This window comes from Coregonus lavaretus (genome assembly GCF_964263955.1).
Source record: "Coregonus lavaretus genome assembly, contig: HAP1_SCAFFOLD_5118, whole genome shotgun sequence".
Classification (NCBI taxonomy): Eukaryota; Metazoa; Chordata; class Actinopteri; order Salmoniformes; family Salmonidae; genus Coregonus; species Coregonus lavaretus.
The window spans coordinates 14,747-36,135 of record NW_028167050.1 but is presented as its reverse complement, the minus strand read 5'-3'; the positions used below and the strand labels follow the sequence as shown (position 1 = coordinate 36,135).

Below are 21,389 nucleotides of genomic sequence, written 5' to 3'. Positions count from 1 at the left end.
CTCTCTTTGAGGCCTCTGTCCCACCCCCACCTCATCCCCTCTCCAACCTCCTCTTTCCCCTCTCTTCGAACCCTCTGTCCCACCTTCACTTCCTCTACAACCTCCTCTTTCCCCTCTCTTTGAACCCTCTGTCCCACCCTCACCTCCTTCCCCTCTCCATATCTCTTTCTCTCCTCCTCTTCCTCCTCTTCAGGCAGTAAGGTGCTGACATGGGTGTTCCTCCAGGACAGCCACCTCCTTCTCCGCGATCTCCTCCTCCTTTCCTCCTCTTCCTCTTCCTCTCCTCCTTCCCTCCCCTCCTCTCCCGTCCTCTCATCCTCCATCCCTCTATTAATGTGGCGGTGGTGTTCAGTGGCTCCGCTTACCAGAATGAGGTCAGGGGTCGTTTGAGCAGAGAGAACTTCGCTGATCTTCCCCTAGGTATGTTCTTCACGTTAATCCTGATGTGCTCTTTACTATGTACACTTTGGAGGGCAACATTCATTCTTCTTCTTCTACTTCTTCTTCTTCTCAGAGGTGAACCCGGTCACTGTTCTGGTTAACGACACCAACCCTCGCGCCCTGCTGACGCGTCTCTGTCAAACCATGGCGACAGAGAAACTGCATGGAGTCGTGTTCGAGGACGATGTGGGATCAGGAGCTGGACCTCAGGTCTGACAATCGATCGATCGATCAATCAATAAATACATCAATCAATCATGATAACCAGGGTGGAAGGTTAGCTCAGATACTGACCTCTGTTCTTTGGGGATGGAAAATGGGATAGATATGAGATGGCAGAGGAGGTGGTAACATCCTCTATATGTTGAGTGTTGTGTGTATGTCTCTGACTGGACCTAATTAAAGCATGTGTTGTCTCCAAGGTGGCAGAAGTGGCTCAGATCCTGGACTTCCTGTCGACTCAGACTGCTCTGCCCATCGTTGGCATCAGTGGAGGATCTGCCGTCGTCATACCTCACAAGGTAAGACAACACATAATACTGTACCTATAATCAAACTACCACAACTAACAATAGCCTTCCACACACTGTAGTAGGCCACTAAAACCCGTCTCCATAAAGTGAGACAAATCTACTACAGAAGATCTTAATTTGATCACTCTTTTGTTCCTGAGAATTTTTCTATACAGCAGGAAATGCAAACTTGTAGTGTATTTTCATTTAAAAAGCCCTCTAAAGTTTGTAACTTTAATTTTGACTTTTCAGACTTGATTTTCCTTTCCGAAAAATGTATCAACCCCAACAAAAATGTTAATGAATTATAATCCAGATAATAATAACAGGATTATTTCCCTGCTCAAGCAAACTGGCTCAAATTAAGATACTACATATGTATACTGTATAGCCCTCAAATTCTAATCTGGACCTCAAAGCCCATTCCGCTACTTTTTTTCATTCTTCCCCTTTAATCAGGGACTGATTTAGACCTGGGACACCAGGTGGGTGCCATTAATTGTCAGGTAGAACAGAAAACCAGCAGTCATCCGGGACTCGTAGGGTAAGATTTTAATACCCCTGTTTTATAGGGCACCAACTCTATTCACTACAGACAGCAATGCAACACCACAACACCTCTACAGACATGCAGTTTAACACCAGTCTGTAGATACATCTGTGAGTTCTGTCTAAACATGCAGCATAGGGCAGAGATCCGAAATAGAAATATGTCTTCTGCCTCCTCTCCATCGACCTTTATCAGATAACAGCTGGGAAAGAGTTGTTCTGCTGGGAAACACAAGCAGCAAATTACTTTGAGAATTAGACAGAGCAGAGAAGTGCTGAGAACGATCAATACCTCACGTACTCAGTCATCCCTACACAGATGAATACAGACACATTCTACCATGATGATGTGTACAGTGTTTCACTGTAACGAGTTCTGATAGACACATTGAGCTTGATGGTTAGAGTGTAGAGAGATGATCGATCATCAGATCACTTCTGGTTCTGTAATCGTTGAAGTAGCCTGATTACTACAGTTTCAACTGAACCTCACCCTTTCCTCACCCTTTATTTTCACTTTGTCCCTCCCCTTGTCCGTAATTTTCCCTCACTTTCCCATGTTCCTCTCCTATTATTTTCACTTTGTCCCTCCCCTTGTCCGTAATTTTCCCTCACTTTCCCACGTTCCCTTCCTATTATTTTCACTGTGTCCCTCCCCTTGTCCGTAATTTTCCCTCACTTTCCCACGTTCCCCTTCTATTATTTTCTCTCATTTCTTCTTCATCGCTTCATCCTTCCCCTTTTTCTCTCCCCCTCTCCCCCTCTCCCCCTCTCCTCACCCAAGAGATGTGAGACGTTAACACCTGTTATCAACACCCGGGTATTTATAGTACCGACACTCACCCACACAAACAGTACAGACGCACGCATGCACACTCTCGCGTGTGCGCACACACACACTGCACACACACGCGCTCTCTCTCTCTCTTTCACTCACTCACTCACGTGCCCATGCCTAGCCTGATGCTCAGATTTAACAGGGGACACTTTGAGAGACAACCCAGTGGATGTGTCTGCTCCCTATGTTAATCATGTCAGGGGTTTAGCGGCTGTCTGTTAATCAGCACTCTGCATGGATGTGACTATTCATAGAAAGGCATCAAACACAATGATGGAGCTAATGAGAGACAGTGATTGATTGAGTGGAACTCAGTCAGTCATTATCTGGTGTCTAGATGAAGCTGTAGCCTACATGATTAATTATTACTTTAAATGTTTATGTGGTACCGACTCAAAACTAAATTAGAAGTCACATCAACTACATTTTTTAAAGTTATGATAATGAATTCACTTTTTCTCCCAGCATGCACTACTGCAGGTAGATTTTTTGGAATTGTTTTTAATATCTGTGTTTTTGCATGTACATTGAGTGATTTATTGATTAATATTATGCTACACAAAGGTAAATAACATACATTTTTCTAAAATAATCCAATCATTTAGATAGATTGTTTGCACCCGTTACTGAAATGGTTGTTCCACTTTAAATGGCTTGGGTAGTCTCCACACACTGTTTCTAACCTTGGCAGTCATTATGAATGCAGGTTGTGGGTGAATACAAATGTCAACTGTTGGATATCCTAACTCTGACTGGATTGCTATAGGAATTACACATCCCTTTGCAAGCCAGCATAATGTGACTTGCAGGTAGGGTTGCAAAATGCTAGTACATTTCCAAGGTTTTCCAGAAATCCCGGTTGTAAGATTCCTGGAAATCCTTCAACCAGGATTTTTTGAAAATGTGAGAATTTTGGGAAAGTTACTAGAATTTCTGTGTGTAGGCCAAACGGTTCGGACGCCACAGACAGAAGTTGGCAGATCGGCTGTACCGACTTCAGACGAGTCTCTTGACATTTGTGGAGGTCAGAGAACACCATCGTGTTCGTGAGAGTCTCATCTTTTCATAGAGGAGTCATAATAGTTTGTAGGCCAAACCGTTCGGATGCTACAGACGATTTTGTAAGAAGACCGATTTTTGGGATGTCTCATGCTCTGACAAACACTGCTCTAGCTCTGTCAACTTACACCGCAGATGCGAAAAATAGCTCTCTCTATCTTAAACTGACAGATTTTGATGGGGATGTTTTGTATTATGCTAATTATATTTCCACGGGGGGCGTGGACATCGACCTTAGGGGGTTTTAAACATTCAATTACACCCTTTAGGAGACAGAGACTCCCTACCACAGCTACCACTCTATCATCTGTTACAATCTCCCTGTCTCTACCCCTCTCTATGTCTCTCTCTCAGTCCCCCTCTTTTTCCCTCTCTCTCTTTCTCCTTCACTCTCTCTATCTCTCTCCCTTTCTCTCTCTCCTCCCCCACCTCTCTCTCTCTCTCTCTCTCTCTCTCTCTCTCTCTCTCTCTCTCTCTCTCTCTCTCTCTCTCTCTCTCTCTCTCTCTCTCTCTCTCTCTTTCTTTCTTTCTTTCTTTCTTTCTTTCTTTCTTTCTTTCTTTCTTTCTTTCTTTCTTTCTTTCTTTCTTCTTTCTTTCTTTCTTTCTTTCTTTCTTTCTTTCTTTCTTTCTTTCTCTCTCTCCCCCTTCTCTCTCCATCTCACACACACAGATCGCTGTTAGCCTGTGAGTATATTGTCCTATATCTAATTAGAGTATAGATAACCCTCGTAGCTTCTTAAACAGGTTCTAAATGACAGCCTTGTAAAGATTGAGACTTGCTCTCTGAGAGATGAGTCACTCACGGACTTACAACAAGCCCTGGCTCTTAAAGCTAAGGTATGGATAGACATCTAAATGGCTATGTCTAAGACAATGTAGGAGAGACAGCAACAGGCCTATGTCTAAAGCTGTATAGCTAGACATCTATGAAACATCTCTTATAAGAATAAAAATATAAGATACATGCAGCTCCATTAGACAAAACAGCTTAAAGCCAAAGTATTGCGAGACAGCTTTCTTCATAAGACATACTTTAAAAGAACCCTCTGATACCCGTCTTTATGTCAAAGAGACATGACAGGTCTGGACACTGAATAGAAAACAACATGAAGTAGATAAAGCTCTCCTGATCCTTCCTGTTCATATCTAGGCTGATCTACTCTCCAGCCTCTGTTCTTTGTGAACTCTACAAAGAAACTCTTCAGTAGGGTCTCTTGCAATAGACCAGGTGGGGAGGGAGGTGTGTGTGTGTGTGATTATATTAATAGATTAAAGGGTTCAATAGTGCTTGATTATCAATGGCCCTGCAGCCGCTGATGATAAAGATGCATCTTTGATGATGTCTTTGGTGTGTCTAAAAGGACCCTGCTCTTCAGTCTCAGCCGCCTATTCCTGGTTCCTGTCTTTCTCCTTTGTCCTCTATCCCTGATCTATCCATCACTAAACATGGAGCGATGAAAGGAAGATAAAATAATGAGAAGAAGAAAGGAAAAGAGGGTAAGATAGAGATAGAGGGGGAGGAACTGTGTGTGTGTGTGTGTGTGTGTGCGTGTGTGTGTGTGTGTGTGTGTGTGTGCGCTTCCCAGGCTAAGAGTCCCATCTTTTGGTTGTGTTCAGTAGACAGTGGTGTATCCTAATGTTGTGTTGAGGGACTGGTACACCGGCTAACATCACTATCTCCTAATGTTGTGTTGAGTGACTGGTACACCGGCTAACATCACTATCTCCTAATGTTGTGTTGAGGGACTGGTACACCGGCTAACATCACTATCTCCTAATGTTGTTTTGAGGGACTGGTACACCGGCTAACATCACTATCTCCTAATGTTGTGTTGAGGGACTGGTACACCGGCTAACATCACTATCTCCTAATGTTGTGTTGAGGGACTGGTACACCGGCTAACATCACTATCTCCTAATGTTGTGTTGAGGGACTGGTACACCGGCTAACATCACTATCTCCTAATGTTGTTTTGAGGGACTGGTACACCGGCTAACATCACTATCTCCTAATGTTGTGTTGAGGGACTGGTACACCGGCTAACATCACTATCTCCTAATGTTGTGTTGAGGGACTGGTACACCGGCTAACATCACTATCTCCTAATGTTGTGTTGAGGGACTGGTACACCGGCTAACATCACTATCTCCTAATGTTGTGTTGAGGGACTGGTACACCGGCTAACATCACTATCTCCTAATGTTGTGTTGAGGGACTGGTACACCGGCTAACATCACTATCTCCTAATGTTGTGTTGAGGGACTGGTACACCGGCTAACATCACTATCTCCTAATGTTGTGTTGAGGGACTGGTACACCGGCTAACATCACTATCTCCTAATGTTGTGTTGAGGGACTGGTACACCGGCTAACATCACTATCTCCTAATGTTGTGTTGAGGGACTGGTACACCGGCTAACATCACTATCTCCTAATGTTGTGTTGAGGGACTGGTACACCGGCTAACATCACTATCTCCTAATGTTGTGTTGAGGGACTGGTACACCGGCTAACATCACTATCTCCTAATGTTGTGTTGAGGGACTGGTACACCGGCTAACATCACTATCTCCTAATGTTGTGTTGAGGGACTGGTACACCGGCTAACATCACTATCTCCTAATGTTGTGTTGAGGGACTGGTACACCGGCTAACATCACTATCTCCTAATGTTGTGTTGAGGGACTGGTACACCGGCTAACATCACTATCTCCTAATGTTGTGTTGAGGGACTGGTACACCGGCTAACATCACTATCTCCTAATGTTGTGTTGAGGGACTGGTACACCGGCTAACATCACTATCTCCTAATGTTGTGTTGAGGGACTGGTACACCGGCTAACATCACTATCTCCTAATGTTGTGTTGAGGGACTGGTACACCGGCTAACATCACTATCTCCTAATGTTGTTTTGAGGGACTGGTACACCGGCTAACATCACTATCTCCTAATGTTGTGTTGAGGGACTGGTACACCGGCTAACATCACTATCTCCTAATGTTGTGTTGAGGGACTGGTACACCGGCTAACATCACTATCTCCTAAAGAGGTCCCCTGAGGAATACACTACCATCATCTACACACTACAGCGGGATAAACACTCAAACACCTACCGTAACCCAGTCGGGGCTCCATGGAAACCAGGTCATGTCTATCCAGAAACACATGGTAATCGTAATTAGTGGTCATAGTGGAACAGTAAAATAAGTGTATGTAAGCAGCCATTGACTTGAATGTGCACCAGTATGGCTTACACTGTCTTTCTGTTTGTGTAAACTGCAGTTTAATATTAGTTTGGCTATATTGACATCCTATACACAGGCAATTTGGATGTTTAATGATAGTGTAAGGAACCTTGCCTAGGTAGGCCTGTGTCGGTGTAGGTGGTGGGATGGTGCCTTGGGGGCCATTGGCGAGGCATGCACACGTGAGGAACTTGGTGTGGTGTAGTGTAGTGTAAGGACACGCTCTCCTGAACGGAGGGGATAGTACTGTGTAATGAACATTGCCTAGGTAGTAGTAGTGAGCGGGTCAGCTGTTTGTTCACCAGCACCCACCCGCAATTGCTAATATCCCATCCGCAACCTCCTGACTATATGTGATAAATAGAACATCTGAGACCCTAACCTGCAAATATAGAAAATGCGCTGTAGAGTCAGAGAAGCCGGAACTATTTTTGACAGGGGGTGCAGGATTTTAAAAAAAGCCTAATTTAGATGGGCATGTGTTCTGCTTATAATTTCCGACATTTTGGTGGGCTAATTGTTAGTCAACTTGTCTATAATTAGATACATGCAGCTTCTCTTCTGTCATTACTTGTTGCCCTAGAAGACGAAATAAACCCTTGCTGACCAGAAAATATGTCGTACATCGATAGAATGAATGCTTCAATCTAGTTGACATCGGTAAAGTTTTCTCTTTCATCTCTGCTTCTCTCACACAGCAAAGATGTGTATAAAATGCAATAACAAAAAAAGAAAAAAAAAGTTTCTGCACTAATTATTTCAGTTCGACTTGAATGCATATTTTATGTAGTTTAAATACTATCAGCTTTTATGATGCTGATCAAAATAGCACATTTACAGACGGTCCCTAACCACGCATTCCTTCTCTCAAGATACTGAAATAAATCAATCATATTTCTTCCCTTCTGTTCCCGAGTCAAAATGTACATTTGGTGTATCATTTTACTGGAAGAACTGCTCAATTCTGCAGGAGTTAATATTATATTAGTATAACGCCTCACAATCATCACACATAACATCTTTCCCAAACATTAGGCTACTGTTCTGGCCCTCCCTTCTCTTTATTTTAACTCTCCCTTTCGCAGCTTTTTTCTTAGGGGCCGATTCCGACCCGAGTTAAGCCTGCGTAAATGGAATGTAATTCTCTTTTTATGTACTTTTCTCTCTATGCGTATTCTGACCTTGAACTTAAGCATGAGAATAGCATGCTATTTACCCGCTATTCTTTCGCGGTGGAGATCGAATAAATGAAGGTGTGGCGGAGGTGTGGACTTAATTCCCTAATAATTCCACCACCTTTACGCACAACGAAACCATGAATAAGGTCTAGCAAACCTACTGGTTCCAAGTGGAAAAAGCATGTACTTAATTTTTTCAGATTGAAATAACACCATTCTCCATGCACTGTAATTTACAACTTGATAAGAGCTATCGATAAGAGCTAGGTAAATGAGTAATCAGTTTGGATAAGGGAATTGTAAATTTGAATGTGAAACCATTAATATGGCAGCAAACTGAAGTACATCAACATATCAACTTTCCCACAGTAACGTTTATGAAATGCTGTGCCATTATGCAGAATTTTAATTGTACAGCCTTTAAATTGTGGCCTCTCTCGAATGTCTTAATCCTTAAGAGTCTATTGATGCACCCCTGGGTCAATCTACGTAACACAATAAAACAAATCCCGTCAAAATCTGTCAAGATCCGTCAGTTTAAGCTAAAGATATCTGTTTTGCATTGGATTAATCTCAATCCACCACATCAGCCTATGTCAGCCTTCCTCATCTGCGGTGGAAGGTGGCTGAGCTACAACGATGTTTGTCACACCATGAGACATCCTGAAAATCGGTCTTCTCACAGAAACGTCTGCAGCGTCCGAATGGTTTAGCTTACAAACTAATGACCACTCCATGGAAATATGAGACTATCACGAACATGATGGTGTTCTCCGTTTGCTCTACGACCCCCACAAACCCCACAGGACTCCTCTGAATGGAAGTATGGAGGTAGATTTGTACCAACAAAAATAAGGGGTTAAACATGTGTCCCAAAATATTATCCTGATCTTTCTTATATCTCCTAGATATAGGACAGACACTTCAAAACCTTATTCCTTATTATTTATTGTATTTTTTGCCATTTATGAATGCGCTATTCAATGCGTTTCTATGGGCTATAGTAGTAAAGGCCAAATTCAATATATTTTTATAAAAACTAATTATACTTAAAGGGGTCCTAAAATTCCAAATCAAATAACTAAATGATCCATGGTATGACCATCTAAAAACAATTCCACAATTCCCCCTAACGGCTTACACCTTTAGAGGTTTCATTATAGGCTTCCCCAACATTCTCTGTTTCCTATTTCTGTCGTGTTAAATATTAGCCTCTATCGACTGTCAGTAGGCCTAATAACAACACATATTACACTGCCAATGTACTGTTTCCTATTCCCTTCAGTTGGCATAGCCTAGGGCTATGGTGGTCCGTAGGTGATTGTCAAGCAAATAACTGTCGGTCTCACAGTAATTGACTGTTAATTAACATAAACACATTTAGCATCTCCTGGCTTCCATGCATGGCCTACAAGCCACTGATGCAGACCTTTTGAACATCTACATTTAAAAAAGTAATAAATCCATGTAATATAGCCTACACCCATCACAATAAATCCATTATTTATGTTAGACCGGTCTAAAGAAACATAATATCAAGAAAATGTAGTCTATTTCAGTAGAACAGAATAGCATACTCTGAGTTGTCCTTATGTTAGGCCCTGATCTGGCTATGCCATATGGCTGTGTGCTACACTAGTTCATTTAGCAGACAAGATTTGCTTAGAATTCCGTGGAATTATTTTATATAATTTTATAGTATGAAGAATACAATTGAACATAGCTGAATAAAATGGAAAGGATATTTTCTCCAAACAATTTGAGGGAGTAGGCACATGTGGCTCTTCTGTGTTGAGCGGTTAGGAGTACCTGAACAAAGAAACAGGTACTCCTATATGCTTAATTTAGAGTTATTTATGCAACTTTAGTTTTGATTTTTAATACATTCTAAGGCTGCATGATGCGACTCTGATGATTATTTGAAAAATGTTGCATGAAAGGCATGAGCTCTGCTTTGTTTTTTTGCGCAGGCTGCACACACTTCATCAGTCTCTTATTCACAATTTGACAAGCAATTGATAATGCCTGAAATTTCCCGGCGGCATCCCCTTTGTGTGGCTGTAATGCCCCTAAAAAAAACAGAACAGGGCAGCACGGTTGGCCCTTAAATATACATGGAGAGCTAACATTAATAATATGCATGTAAATCTCTCATGGCTAAAGTGGAGGAGAGATTGACTTCATCAGTACTTGTTTTTGTAAGAAGTGTTGACAAGCTGAATGCACCGAGGTGTCTGTTTAAACTACTAGCACACAGTTCGGACACCCATGCATACCCCACAAGACATGCCACCAGAGATCTCTTCACAATCCCCAAGTCAAGAACAGACTATGGGAGGCGCACAGTACTACATAGAGCCATGACTACATGGACATCTATTCCACATCAGGTAACCAATGCAAGCAGTAGAATCATATTTTTAAAAACAGATTAAAAAAACACCTTATAGAACAGCGGGGACTGTGAAGAGACACACACCCAGAAACACTCTACACACACGTACATTGTAATATTGTTGTAAGGTGGTATTATACATTTTTGTATTGTACATATCTGTTGGTGTAATAATGTTATATGATGTAGTGTTTTATATTTTGTTTTATGTGTGATGTAAATGCCTTAATGTGTTTGGACCCCAGGAAGAGTAGCTGCTGCCTTGACAGGAACTGATGGGAATCCCTAACAAATACAAATAAATCCATGCCTTTTGCGACCAGTGGCCGTTGTGCCCTTGGGCTGAATATAATCATTATAATTCCCTTCTCCCGGCTGCATGCTCCGAAGCACCACTCACTCACATGGCTCTCTCAGACAGCTCAATTCTTATTAGCCAATGCCCGTCACCTGATCAGGTCCTTCTCACAGGCTACAAGTGAAGAAAGACACATCGGGGACACAACTGCACAACTATTAGGCAGTAATGCACACACAGTAGTTAAGGGCTAATGTTCCAAAATACTATCAATTAGCGGGAAAACACCATTCTCAAAAGTGACCGCAAATGCGATTATGCATGTAATGCTTTTATTATCAAGGTGCATTTTTATGGTGAAAATTATTTTCCCCAAACTTGAAAATCACGCGCTGCGTATGTATGCCAGTTAGGCTCTACACCCGTTGTAAAGCGGATTCATGTGCTTAAATTTAAGAAGTTATTTGGCCACTTCAGTTGTGATACATACCTTATTAAAACATATACATTTTTTACATTTTAGTCATTTAGCAGACGCTCTTATCCAGAGCGACTTACAGGAGCAATTAGGGTTAAGTGCCTTGCTCAAGGGCACATTAACGTCATTTAGCAGACGCTCTTAGCCAGAGCGACTCACAAATTGGTGCGTTTACCCTATAGCCAGTGGGATAACCACTTTACAATTTGGGGGGGGGGGGGGGGGGTTAGAAGGATTACTTTATCCTATCCCAGGTATTCCTTAAAGAGGTGGGGTTTCAAATGTCTCCGGAAGGTGGTGAGTGACTCCGCTGTCCTGGCGTCGTGAGGGAGCTTGTTCCACCATTGGGGTGCCAGAGCAGCGAACAGTTTTGCCTGGGCTGAGCGGGAACTGTGCTTCCGCAGAGGAAGGGGAGCCAGCAGGCCAGAGGTGGATGAACGCAATGCCCTCGTTTGGGTGTAGGGACTGATCAGAGCCTGAAGGTACAGAGGTGCCGTTCCCCTCACTGCTCCATAGGCAAGCACCATGGTCTTGTAGCGGATGCGAGCTTCAACTGGAAGCCAGTGGAGTGTGCGGAGGAGGGGGGTGACGTGAGAGAACTTGGGAAGGTTGAACACCAGACGGGCTGCGGCATTCTGGATGAGTTGTAGGGGTTTAATGGCACAGGCAGGGAGGCCAGCCAACAGCGAGTTGCAATGGGCCTATGGGCTAGGCTACATGAGGTGTGCGACTATGATTTAAAAAAGTTGCTAAAAAAAGGCATGTGCTGTTTCTTGCCTTACAAGCTGGGCGTCATTCATAAGTGATAATATATAATTCACAAATGATAGGCTAGTATTGTCACCCATCAGACTATTCTTGATTTAATCTTGTCTTTACATATACTAAATAATATATGTGTGAAATTTGTTTTGATTTAGAATGGACCATTATCATGCACCTGTCTCGAAACAGGGGCAGCGGGAAAAAATACATGTAATCTATGCACTTAAGTAGCGAATGGAGGACGCTTTTCCCGTGGTTCATTTTTATGCCAGCCAGGTAGGATATTTTCCTGTTTTAAAGAGAAGCAATGTGCTTAATATTAGGAAAGTTGAGAAATAAATATAGTAGACCTAGCCTATAGAAAGCTGATGGGATCCTCCTCTTTTTAATAGAGGCCACCAAAACTCTGTTTTCTCATGCAGTTGCATAGCCTATAGAAATGTTGCGCAACATGAGCTAATGGACTCTCATGAAGTGTTTGATTAGATTTTAGATTACATTTGAGTTGATGTCAGAGTGATTAGAGGGACAATAGAGTGCTGAGTACCAGGCAGTTGGCAAGTTTGGTAGGCTACTAATGACCATCAGCAGCTTCAGAGCTTGCAGAAGCCTAATTACCATGACTAATTTGACTGCCGTCATGACTCGTGAACGCTGATGTGGTGGCAATACGGTCACAGTAACAGCCCTATTATAGTCTACATTATCACTCCATTTAATGACATTGTTTCGTTTACCTCAATTGTCTTCCTCTGTAAACGTTGTCTCGGCCGTGTGGTTGTTGCTGAGGATCATTAGTAACAGCTGATAATCTATATATATACAAATACATGTAGGCTAATTAAATCGTTATGGAGCTGAGCGCAGACCAGGCCTTAACAGTTTGAACCCAACTCATGGCGCAATACTTGGCTGTGTCATCACACAGTTCCATGGTTAGTGCAGGCAATAGACGAGGGTATAGCCTACTATTGTACAATATTTAAAATATATATATATATTTTACTAGGCAAGTCAGTTAAGAACAAATTCTTATTTACACTGACGACCTACACCGGCCAAACCCGGACAACGCTGGGCCATTTGTACGCCGCCCTATGGGACTCCCAATCACGGCCGGTTGTGATACAGCCTGGAATCAAACCAGGGGATCTGTAGTGACGCCTCAAGCACTGAGATGCAGTGCCTTATACCGCTGTGCCACTATTCTCCCTATTATAACTCTATGTACACTAATCTTCCTACATTACCAATGAATCAAACCACCGTTTTCTTTCTGTCGTCCATAAAGGCTCTCCAAACATGTTTTTTTATGATTCATAAATACTTTGCTAAACATAAATAATCTAAAATATCAGAGTATTTTTAAATCTACCAATTAGTGCTGAAACTGAGACGAATATGCAGATATTTAGATGGCTTTCTTTCATTGATCCCTAATATTCTGAACCTGTTCTCTCAATATACTGTCTGTTGACAAAATTCAAACTAAAAGGTACACCGTATTTAAAGGGACGTTTTAAGATAAATGTACTAAAAACCTACTGAATAAAACATCTGTTGGCCAGCAAGTGGGAGGGTATTTGGCTGTTGAAGTAAATGTATTCAGAGTTGGAATTCCCCCGTAACAGCAAATAAAAAGAATGAAAGAAAAACCTCAATGTACAGTATATAGCCTCGTTATTGTTATTTTATTGTGTTACTTTTTTATTTATTTTTTTACTTTAATTTATTTAGTAAATGTTTTCTTAACTCTATTTCTTGACCTGCGTTGTTGGTTAAGGGCTTGTAAGTAAGCATTTCACGGTAAGGTCTACACCTGTTGTATTCGGCACATGTGACAAATAACATTTGATTTGATTTCTATTTGATTCATACACACTCAGAATCCCACTAGCTGTCAAGGTCTATATAGGAGACACTACTTAATATAGTACCTAGGCATTGGTTAGAGACTAGCTGGATTAGGAGGCCGTTGCCTACTCTCCTCATGGACTTTGACAGCTTGTTTGAATATTTATAACAACGTTGGATATTGATGACTCTGCATGGATGTAGTATGCATGGTTATTCTGATCCTAGATCAGATGTAAGGTTGGGTCATGGTGACAGATAATGGACTGTGCTTGTCTTGTGTCAGTTATGTCAGTAAATGCAGGTACACGCATCTCTGCTCCTGTATAATGTATACATGTAAAGTACATAATCATGTATATAATCACTTAATGTAGATTAAGCTCCTCCCCCCTTTTTATATTCTGCTCTCGAACCCCTCCCTGAAAAGGCTGAGAGAATGTGATTTCACTAAACATCTGGTGCTGGATGATCCAAAGGTCATATTCCTGTTATATGCGTGTGTCTGTGTCTGTGTCTGTGTGTTTGTGTCTGTGTGTTTGTGTCTGTTTATGTGTGTAAGAGAGGGTTTTGGGTGGGGGTAGGCGAGCATGTGTTTTTTATTTATGTGTGTGTATGTGAGTGAGAAGGGCGGTGCTTGTGGTAGTATATACAGAATGTGTGTATGTGGGAGGAGTGAGCATGTCTACACTGTAACGGAAAACTGTAATTCATACAGTAATTTGGGGTATTATCAACAGTAAAATACTGTGAAATGTTTTACTGCCGCATACTGTAAATTATGGTGCATTGTGGGAAAATGTTTGGGATGAGTTGGACCACAGAGTGAAGGAAAAGCAGCCAACAAGTGCTCCGCATATGTGGGAGCTCCTTCAAGACTGTTGGAAAAGCATTCCAGGTGATGCTGGTTGAGAGAATGCCACGAGTGTGCAAAGCTGTCACCAAGGCAAAGGGTGGCTACTTTGAAGAATCTCAAATATAAAATATATTTTGATTTAACACTTTTTTGGTTACTACATGATTCCATATGTGTTATTTCAAAGTTTTGATGTCTTCACTATTATTCTACAATGTAGAAAATAGTACAAATATAGAAAAACCCTGGAATGAGTAGGTGTGTCCAAACTTTTGACTGGTACTGTATATATATGTATATATACAGTGTATATATATTTTTTACAAATATTTAACCTCTTTTTCAGGTAGGCATTAAACTACCTTCATGCTTCCATATATTTTTTTAAACCAGTACCGGTTACCTTCAGACCAGTCCCCTGACACTTGTCAAAATGGAGAACACCATCATGTTCGTGAGAATCTCCCCTTTCCACAGTGGGGTCACATTAGTTTGTAGCCCAAACGGTTCGGATGCTATAAACAGAAGTTGGCACATCGACGGTCCTGACTTCAGATGAGTCCCCTGACACTTGTGGGGGTCGTAGAACGAAAAACAGAGACCACCATCGTGTTCATGAGGGTTTGTAGGTCAGACATTTTAGTGAGAAGATGTAACATGTATTTTTCTATATGTAGATTATCAGCTGTTACTAATTATCCTCATCAACAACCACACGGCTGAGACGGCGTTTACAGAGGAAGCAAATGAAGGGAAACGAAACAATGTCATTAAATGGAGTGATAATGTAGACTATAATAGGGCTGTTACTGTGACCGTATTGCCACCACACCAGCGGTCACGAGTCATGACGGCAGTCAAATTCCACGTGACCGTTTAGTCACGGTAATTAGGCTTCTCCAAGCTCTGATGCTGCTGATGGTCATTAGTAGCCTACCAAACTTACTAACTGCCTGGTACAAAGCACTCTATTGTCCCTCTAATCACTCTGACATCAATGAAAATGTAATGGAAAATCTAATCAAGACCGATTTTCAGGATGTCTCATGGTCTGACAAACACCGCTCTCTAGCTCTGCCACCACAGATGTGTAAGTGCAACATAGGTGGATGTGGTGTATTGAGTAGCATCCAATGCAAAAAACAGATATCTCTAGCTTAAACTGACAGATTTTTATGGGATTATTTTTTTTACTTAGATTGACGCACCGGTGCATCAATCGACTCTAGGGGATTTATTAAGCTTACAATTTTAATTTAGAAAATAAAGACAAATGGCATGGACTAAATTATTGGCACCTTATTGGTTGCACAGCCTTTGGCCAAGATAACCAGTAGTGTGCAACTGCAGTCCGCAATTCGTTGCGTGTATGGCTAGCTAGTTGTAATACATTTTACAGTACAGCTACTGTAATACAGTTTACGGTAATCTACTGCTTTCAGTTCAGACAGTATTATACTGTTGATTAATACCATCAATTACTGATAAAATTACAAAAACAGCTAACAGTGTAGTTCTTTATGGAACCTTATGAAAGGGTTCTTTATAGCACCATACAAGTTCCATTTAGAACCGCATGAGCATGGTTGTTTATAGAACCTTGAAATTTTTTTTCCATATAGGACCAAAAAGGGTTCCACTATGGTTACAAGACAAATAACCCTTATTTGGCACTATATAGAACCATTTGTTTTTAGTGTGTAAGCTAAAATAAATTGGGAAATACTAATACAATTGATAATTTCAATGCCAAAGCCACCACTGGTGTGAGTGGCCAAAGAGCTCTATTTTCATGTCATCCAACAAATGTAAATGCCTGGAGTTTGCTAAAAGGCATGGGCACTTGGATTGGAACCGGTGCTTTGGTCAGATGACAAGAAAATAGAGCTCTTTGGCCAGGCACACCAGTGGTGGGTTTGGCGTCGAAATGAGAATGCATGAGCAGAAAATAACCCCATACCTACTGTAAAATATGGTGGTGGAGCTTTGATGTTATTGGGCTATTTTGCTTCGACTGGTCCTGGGGCCCTTGTTAAGGTCAACGGCATCATGAACTTTACCAAGTACCAGGACATTTTAGCCAAAAACCTGGTTGCCTCTGCCAGGAGGCTGACACTTGGCTGCAAGTGGATCTTTGAGCAAGACAATAACCCCAAGCGCACATCAAAATCCACAAAGAAATGGTTAATTGGCCACAAAATCTAACTTATGTAATGGCCATCTCAGTCTCTGGACTTGAAACCCATTAAAAACCTATTGTTTGAATCGAAGAGGGCAGTCCACAACCGCAGATGAAGGATATCAAGGATCTGGAAGGATTCTGTCAGGAATGGTCTAAGATCCCTCCCAATGTGTTCTCCAACTCTAAAGCGTTTTAGAAAAAGGCTCAGTGCCGTTATCCTGGCAAGGTGAGGTATTGAAAGGTATTGAATACAGGGTTGTCAATCATTTTCACCCCTAACTTTTTGCCAAAAAAATAATAATATTACTTGGTAAACTTTTTCTGAGCAATTGTATTAGTATAAAATAATATAATTTCCCATTTTTCTTAGCATACAATATAGCTCAGTATTTGAATTATTTGTTTTATACAGTCATTTTTGCAAATCTTTATCAAGGGAGTCAATAATTTCAGGCCCCACTGTATTTTAAATCATATAATATAATATGCCATTTAGCAGACGCTTTTTTCCAAAGCGACTTACAGTCATGTGTGCACACATTTTTACGAATGGGTGGTCCCGGGGATCGAACCCACTACCCTGGCGTTACAAGCGCCATACTCTACCAATTGAGCTACAGAGGACCAAGCAATTCTGATAATCAACCTGCAATAGGGCATGATGGGAAATATGATAATGATGGACATGGTTTTGAGTGGTTTTGTGCAAACATGAATTTGTAATTTTACTCAACAAGCTTTATCAAAAGTTCACCTCACACACAGAACAATGTTGAGCAAACTAGAAATTGTATTGCAGCTGGTTGCCTTGATATTTTAAGTTGAATCAACTATAATGCTATTTTGAAGTCCATTCAACTCACAGAATTACGCTGATTAATCAATTGGTTTTAAGCAAAAAACATACATTTTTTTTTACAGTTCAGAGGAAGTTGACAGAAACAGGGCAGCAGGACAGAGAGAGGGTGTCTGTGTGTAAGAACATACCTGTTGTTATCTTGTTGGAGTCCTGCTGTTTCGATAAAGTACTCCTGAAGTCATATGAAGTTGTGTGTGTGATGACTCACGTGAGCCACACTTTCCCTTGTGCGTTCTTGAATTAACCTCTACGGGATCCGTGTCCCGTATACAGGACGGTTGAGCTAACGTGTGCTAATGTGATTAGCATGACTGTTGTAAGTAACAGCAAACTTTCCAGGACATAGACATGTCTTATATGGGCAGAAAGCTTAAAGTCTTGTTAATTTAACTGCACTGTCCAATTTACAGTAGCTATTACAGTGAAAAAATACCATGCTATTGTTTGAGGAGAGTGCACAACAACAAAAAACATATTACGGCAACTGGTTTGATACATTCACCTCTGAAGGTAAATAATGTCCTTACATTCAATAATCTTGCTCTGATTTGTCATCCTGAGGGTCACAGAGATAAAATGTAGCATAGTTTTGTTTGATAAAAATCAATTTTTATATTCAAATGTAGGAACTGAGTTCTACAGTTTGAACCCTTGCTGTCTCTGGCTCCACACCCACTCCGCCGAGCCATCTAGATGTGTGAAAGTTAGTGTATAAGCTAATGATCCATCATGTATGACATTCCTGGGAGTGTGTAAACTTACATTTTGTATTACCATATCATTTGTTTATGTACTCTATGGTTATGTACTTGAAAATGTATCAATTGACCAATTCGGCACATTTGGGCAGATTTCATACAAAATAGTCCAGTATTGCAATGCTTCACTGGATCAATCTGAAACTTTGCACACACACTGCTGTCATCTAGTGGCCAAAATCTAAATTGCGCCTAAACTGCAATATTATATTGAGGCCTTTCTCTTGCATTTCAAAGATGATAAAAACATTTTTTTTTAAACACGTTTTTTGGTTTGTATTATCCTTTACCGGATCTAATGTGTTATATTCTCTTACATTAGTTTCACATTTTCACAAACTTCAAAGTGTTTCCTTTCAAATGGTATCAAGAATATGCGTATCCTTGCTTCAGGTCCTGAACTACAGGCAGTTAGATTTGGGTATGTCATTTTAGGTGAAATCCTTAAGAGGTTAAAGGTTACACGTGTCACAATTCCACCTGCAAATGACGCCAAATGTCAATTAGTTCGACCAAATGTCAAAATATGTCATACGACTATAGTAATGAAGGAATAAACATAGAAAACTAAAGCAACTGATGTGAACTTACTGTATTACGATTGGCTCTCATTGGCGAGGTTCACAACAACAAAAGTATTAGCAATACGAACCTTCTTCTTGTTCTTGCAACTGATGTTGTTTTTTAAATAATCAGGTAATAACACACTAAAAAATTAGTGTTCCTCAAGGGTTCTTTTGGAAGGGTGATGATTCTATGTTGAACCGTAATGACTAAAAGAACCCTTTGAGCTCTTCAATGTTTTTTTACAGTTCACAAAAGGGTTCTTTGCTCTTTTCGTGTTAATTAAAATGTAGGGGCGGCGGCTCATTAGAATATTTTGGGGCGTGGTTTGATCACAGCTCTTTTTGTGCAACCGTGAGTGAGAGTGTCATTCCAGTTTATCTAGTACTTTGTGGTATATTATTTAATATGGTTAGTGCTAGTGTCTTGTGAAAGAGTTGTGGTTGACCTATAGTCAATTGAAAATGGTTGTCTAAATCAGTCAGTGGTTTTCATTTCTCTTCTCAGGGACGCCCAGCTGCTCCAGATGTAGAGCACTTCATTCAATTTGTCAATTAACACAATAACGGCACAAATGGAAAAAAATTGTTGTAACACTGTTTTGGTGCTACATAGAACCTTTTTAAATGGTTCTTTATAGAACCTTAGGAAAGGGTTCTTTATAGCGCCATACAGGTTCCTTTTAGAACCTTCAAAAAAGGGTTCTATATAGCACTATGGTTACAAGCCAAAAAAAACCTATCTGGTAGTATTTAGAAGAAAAAAATGTGTTTGTGTATTGCAGTCCTTAAAAAAAGCATGGATAAATTTACATTTCCATATTGCTAACAAGTCCTACAGTTTTCTTTGTAGCTACAGTGAAATAATTTTCAGTTTGTGCATTGATTTCTACTAGTGCTTACTTTGTGTTTGTCTAGTGTTTGTTGCTATCGGAGTTCCGCTTGTGCATGTCAGCGCTCTATTACGAGGCGCACCCGCAGAAGTGTATGTCCCTCCACCTGCGGATGCTGGAGAACCATGCACCCCTTCTTCCTGCTGGTTCTGTCATTTTGTCAATTTATTATTTTGTTTAATGAGATCTCTCGCATTAAAAACTGTATACCAGTTCGATTTAGTAAGGCCTGTGAATATTATGATACAGGCGTGCAACTTTGGTTATTTATAGTCAGATAAACATGGGGAGAGTCTCCATATTATTATATTTTTTACACATTTAGCAGACACTCTCTTCCAGATAAATTAGGGTTAAGTGCCTTGTCCAAAGGCACAGCAGCAGATTTTTTTCGGATTTGAACCAGCAACCTTTGGTTTACTGGCCCTTAACTCTTAACCGCTGGGCTACCTGGGTAGGGAAGCTGTATATGTTTCTCACAATACCTTTGGCCTGACTTTAGGGCAACTCCTGAGTTCAGTTTGATTTTCATATCTTTTTTTTCTTCGTTTGATTGTTTTTGTCTTTGCCTGCATTATTATTTACCTAACATCACATCTTTTTATTTATATTTTATACCTTTATTTGATCAATCAATTTTTGCACCTTAACTTTGCATCCTAGCTGCCTGCCTGCCTGCCCTAAGACACGTTTACCTTTTCACAGTGTTATTAGTCCCTACATGTTATAGCAGGTGCTACGTCATTTTCATGGGGTCGTTATGTAGGTTTTTATGACAGCTCATATAGTCTGATCATCAAAGGTGTGGTAAGTACAGAACCATAGCAGTGTACAGAATGCCTGCTGAGATGATGATGTTTAATGGTTTGATGTAAATCAATGTTCACAGATTGGCATTCACAGAGATAGAATCAACCCTCACAGCCTGTTGTTTGTTTGTGTGTGTGTGTGTGTGTGTGTGTTGTAACAGCGATAGGATCGACCACACATTATTTACCTTTGGGTGTGGAGTATGTCTTCTAGAGAGGTCGAGGAGAAGGAGAGTGTGTGTCTGGGTTTGTGTGTGGGTGTGTGTGTGTGAGTGTGTGTGGGTGTGTGTGAGTGTGCTCACCTGAATACTGTACAGTATCATTGACAACCTATTCTCTCTCGCTCTCCTTCACCCCCCACCTCTCCTTCTCCCCCCACCACTCCTTCCCCCCTCCCCCTTCAGGCTGAGGGTTCCACGTTCCTCCAGATGGGTGCGTCACTGGACCAGCAGATTGTCTGCATGTTCAAGGTACAGGAATAGAATATTACATCCAAATGTAATGTTCAAGAAGAGAACCCCATTCAGCCAATCAGAATTGAGTATTCAGCAAAGCTGTGGTCTAAAATGTAATGTAAATATATGATTTAATATATATATGTAATATGTTATATAATGTCTATATTGTAGTTGATGGAGGAGTATGATTGGAGAGACTTTGTAGTCATCACAAGCATGTTGCCGGGATACGAGACATTTGTGGACTACGTCCGCTCCTACACGGACACTTCCTACTTCCTGTGGAGGCTGCAGGATATCCTGTCTCTGGAGATGTCTATTGGGACCAGCGACGTCCGCGCCAAACGCATGTTACAGCAGGTAGGAGAAAGACATTTTCAACCTTTTACCAATGAGA

General features: G+C 41.0%; 1 protein-coding gene across 1 annotated transcript in view; it reads left to right on the top strand.

Annotated features, from left to right (window-relative positions):
• Positions 1 to 209: 209 nt before the first annotated feature.
• LOC311113947 (glutamate receptor ionotropic, NMDA 2C-like) overlaps positions 210 to 21,389 on the top strand; it is a gene marked incomplete at both ends in the record, with an annotated part of 35,522 nt that continues 14,342 nt past the window's right edge. The window contains 5 exons of the mRNA XM_084189221.1: positions 210 to 420; positions 515 to 651; positions 864 to 962; positions 20,939 to 21,004; positions 21,164 to 21,352. Coding sequence (XP_084045347.1) covers positions 210 to 420; positions 515 to 651; positions 864 to 962; positions 20,939 to 21,004; positions 21,164 to 21,352 — 702 coding nt within the window. The remainder of the gene's footprint in view (positions 421 to 514; positions 652 to 863; positions 963 to 20,938; positions 21,005 to 21,163; positions 21,353 to 21,389) is intronic.